This window comes from Acomys russatus, chromosome 11 (assembly GCF_903995435.1).
Source record: "Acomys russatus chromosome 11, mAcoRus1.1, whole genome shotgun sequence".
Classification (NCBI taxonomy): domain Eukaryota; kingdom Metazoa; phylum Chordata; class Mammalia; order Rodentia; family Muridae; genus Acomys; species Acomys russatus.
Genome location: NC_067147.1, coordinates 61,003,412 through 61,006,641, shown reverse-complemented (window position 1 = coordinate 61,006,641; position 3,230 = coordinate 61,003,412). Strand labels below are relative to the sequence as shown.

General features: G+C 62.1%; 1 protein-coding gene across 2 annotated transcripts; it reads left to right on the top strand.

The window, feature by feature from the left end:
- The first annotated feature begins 288 nt into the window (after positions 1 to 288).
- On the top strand, positions 289 to 3,230 carry Prrt1 (proline rich transmembrane protein 1). 2 transcript variants are annotated; one of them, XM_051153552.1, is made up of 4 exons: positions 289 to 417; positions 1,319 to 1,857; positions 2,469 to 2,591; positions 2,735 to 3,230. In XM_051153552.1, the coding sequence occupies exons 1-4, from the start codon at positions 399 to 401 to the stop codon at positions 2,909 to 2,911; spliced, it is 858 nt and encodes a 285-aa protein (XP_051009509.1). In that variant the 5' UTR covers positions 289 to 398; the 3' UTR covers positions 2,912 to 3,230. The 2 variants fall into 2 exon arrangements, with proteins under 2 accessions (XP_051009509.1, XP_051009508.1); XM_051153551.1 differs by having other exon boundaries at positions 2,406 to 2,591.

Below are 3,230 nucleotides of genomic sequence, written 5' to 3'. Positions count from 1 at the left end.
CTCTCTCCCTCCTTCCTTCTCTTAGTCCCACCCGCCTCGCCTGGTCTTGCCTCCCGGTTTCCATGACAACTCCAGGGGAGCCTAAACTGGGGGCTTGAACGCAAGGGTGAGAGGAGGAAAGAGGTGGTCCAGAGCAGAGAGAGGCCCAGTTGTGGGGGGAGGACTCTGAAGCTCTCCCTCGCCTCGGTCCCTTTAAGCTCCCCCCTCGCCACTCTCCTTCTGCCCCCCCCCCCCCCCCCCCCCCCCGCCCCGACACTGTCTTCATCTCTCCATCTCTGTGCTGCCGCCGCCGCCGCCGCTGCCGCCGCCGGCTGCGCCATCCCGGACCCAGACTCCTGCGCCAGCAGCCAGGGGGCCCTGACTCCAGCTTCAGAGACCCTGTCCCAGCGACTGCAAACATGTCCTCGGAAAAGTCAGGTAAAATATAGCTATAGATTTTATATATGTACATATATATATGCAAACACCACCCCTCCCTCATCTCCTGTCTAACCCTCACTTGCTCCCCCGCCCCCCCCACTTCTCTGACCCTCTCTGTGGCTCAGTTCATTCATATCCCCCCCTCCTTCTTTTCCTGTCTTCGGGTCAGTCTGCCTCTGTGCGTTGTCAACAACATGGGGGGGGGGAGCAGATTGAGAAGGGAAAGGAGGCACAGCCAGGTACCGCAGGGACACCGTCGTCACTGGGAGTGACAGATGGACAATCACTGGCTCACTGGCATGAAGACACCAGTGGAAAAATAACGGAGACTTGATCAGATGGGGGTTGGCGGGGAAGTAAGATCTAGAAGACTCTCCCCCCCACCCCCCACAAGATTTCCCTATGTAGCCCAGACTGGCCTTGAACTCCCAGTTCTTCTGCCTCCCGCCCCTGGTTCTTAAGAAGTAGGATTAAAGGCATGAACCACCATGCCTAGTCCCAGAAGACGTGTTTGTTTTGTTTTGTTTTGTTAATGGACCATCAGAGGCCATGACGTTCCCAGGTAACTCCGCTGAAAGAAAGTGGAGCCTTTAAACTGAGCACGCATGACCCCTGTGTCATGGCCACATGTGGAGGGAGAGGTGCTGCTCAGAGACAGCCCCGGATGAGGGTGTTTGGTTGACAGCTGTGGGTGACAGCAGACAAACCAGGGAAGAGATGTGACGGCGGCAAAACTAGATTGGGGGCAGGTGGCCTAGATACAAGCCCTTCCCTGACCCCAAAATGGGAGATGTCATCGCTTGCTCGCTCTCCATCTCTCACTGTCTTGTGACTCCTGCCCTTCTGATCTCGGCCGTCTTCTCTCTCCCCCCATCCTCTTCTCCTTTTCCATGACCAGGCCTTCCAGACTCAGTCCCCCACACTTCGCCTCCGCCCTACAATGCCCCCCAGCCTCCGGCCGAGCCCCCCATCCCGCCTCCACAAACGGCCCCCTCCTCACACCACCACCACCACCACCACTACCACCAATCGGGCACTGCCACCCTCCCGCGCTTAGGGGCAGGTGGCCTGGCCTCTGCCGCGGCCAGCGCTCAACGCGGTCCTTCGTCCTCCGCCACGCTACCGCGGCCCCCCCACCATGCACCTCCCGGCCCCGCCGCCGGGGCTCCCCCACCCGGCTGCGCCACCCTACCCCGCATGCCACCCGACCCTTATCTGCAGGAGACTCGCTTCGAGGGCCCTCTTCCCCCACCGCCGCCTGCGGCCGCCGCCCCGCCCCCTCCAGCGCCGGCCCCGACGGCCCAAGCCCCGGGCTTCGTGGTGCCCACGCACGCGGGGGCGGTGGGCACGTTGCCGCTGGGGGGCTACGTGGCGCCGGGCTACCCGCTGCAGCTGCAGCCCTGCACTGCCTATGTTCCGGTGTACCCGGTGGGCACGGTGAGTGTGGGGCTGACAGGACCTAGGAGGACAGGGAGGCAGGTGCCACGGGGTGGGGGGCAAACGGGGAGCTGGGAGAGAGCGAAACAGAAGCCGACCCTCCCTTGTTCTGGTAACAAGCCCTAGACAGAAGGGGGAGGGGCTGTGAGTGGTTGGGGAAAGGGGGGTGTCTTTGGGGGTCAGAGGTCAAGACTTGGGAGGCGGTTCAGAAGTCAAGAGGAGGTCTGAAAGAAGGAAACAACTTAGAGGGAGCGAACGAAATGGAAGCTGGGAAGTCAGAAGGGCAGAGCAGGGCAGAAGCCTGGGCCTGAGGATGCCGAGGAGGGTGGGAAAAGGAACAGAAGGGAAGAATTAATGACACTACGAAGGAGGGCTAAGCTTATTTCACTGCCAGGAAAGATAGTGAGTTGACGCCCCCCCCCCCCGCGCCGCCCCTTAAATCTTAGAATCGTGTTTTTAAAAACCTCTGTGCCAACTGGCCAACCGCTGGCAAGCAGCGGGAGTGTAGGCGTGACGTCCCTTTCCTCCCCCCACTGTCCTTCCCACAGCCCTACGCAGGCGGGACCCCCGGGGGTCCTGGAGTGACCTCCACTCTGCCCCCGCCGCCCCAGGGTCCAGGGCTGGCTCTGTTGGAGCCCAGGCGCCCGCCGCACGACTACATGCCGATCGCCGTGCTGACCACGGTCTGCTGCTTCTGGCCCACAGGCATCATCGCCATCTTCAAGGCCGTGCAGGTGTGGGGTGGGGGCGGGAAGGGAAAGCTAAGGCTAACCGGGTTTCCTTAGTCAGGGGCATTCTGGGCCAGTCCTTAGGGGGGAGGGCCTGCGGTGGGTGAGCAGTGGCTCCCTGACTCCCTTCCTGCACCCCTCTCCGACAGGTGCGCACGGCCTTGGCCCGAGGAGACATGGTGTCCGCCGAGATCGCTTCACGCGAAGCCCGGAACTTCTCCTTCATCTCCCTGGCCGTGGGCATCGCGGCCATGGTGCTCTGTACCATCCTCACTGTAGTCATCATCATCGCCGCCCAGCACCACGAAAACTACTGGGATCCCTAAAAACCTCCCCATCTCGGCCCCACTCTGTGCTCCCCAACCTCCCAGGCGCACCGCGCAGTCCTGCCGCCTACCCAGCGCGCGCCCTGCACATCCTCCTGAGGCGCCGCTGGATTCCCAGGCATCATAAACTCCGCCCCCGCGGAACGTCTGGCCCAGAGAGTACGCTCAGTTCCTCAGGAACCCCTCCAAAGCCCACATCCTCAGCCGCACTGGAATCTGCGCCAAACCCCGCGCCTCCAGTCGCCCCAATTTCCCACCCCATCAAAGTGCAGTGCCAGGGGAGGAGCTATCCTGGTCTCGTCTCCCCAGTAGAAAGTCA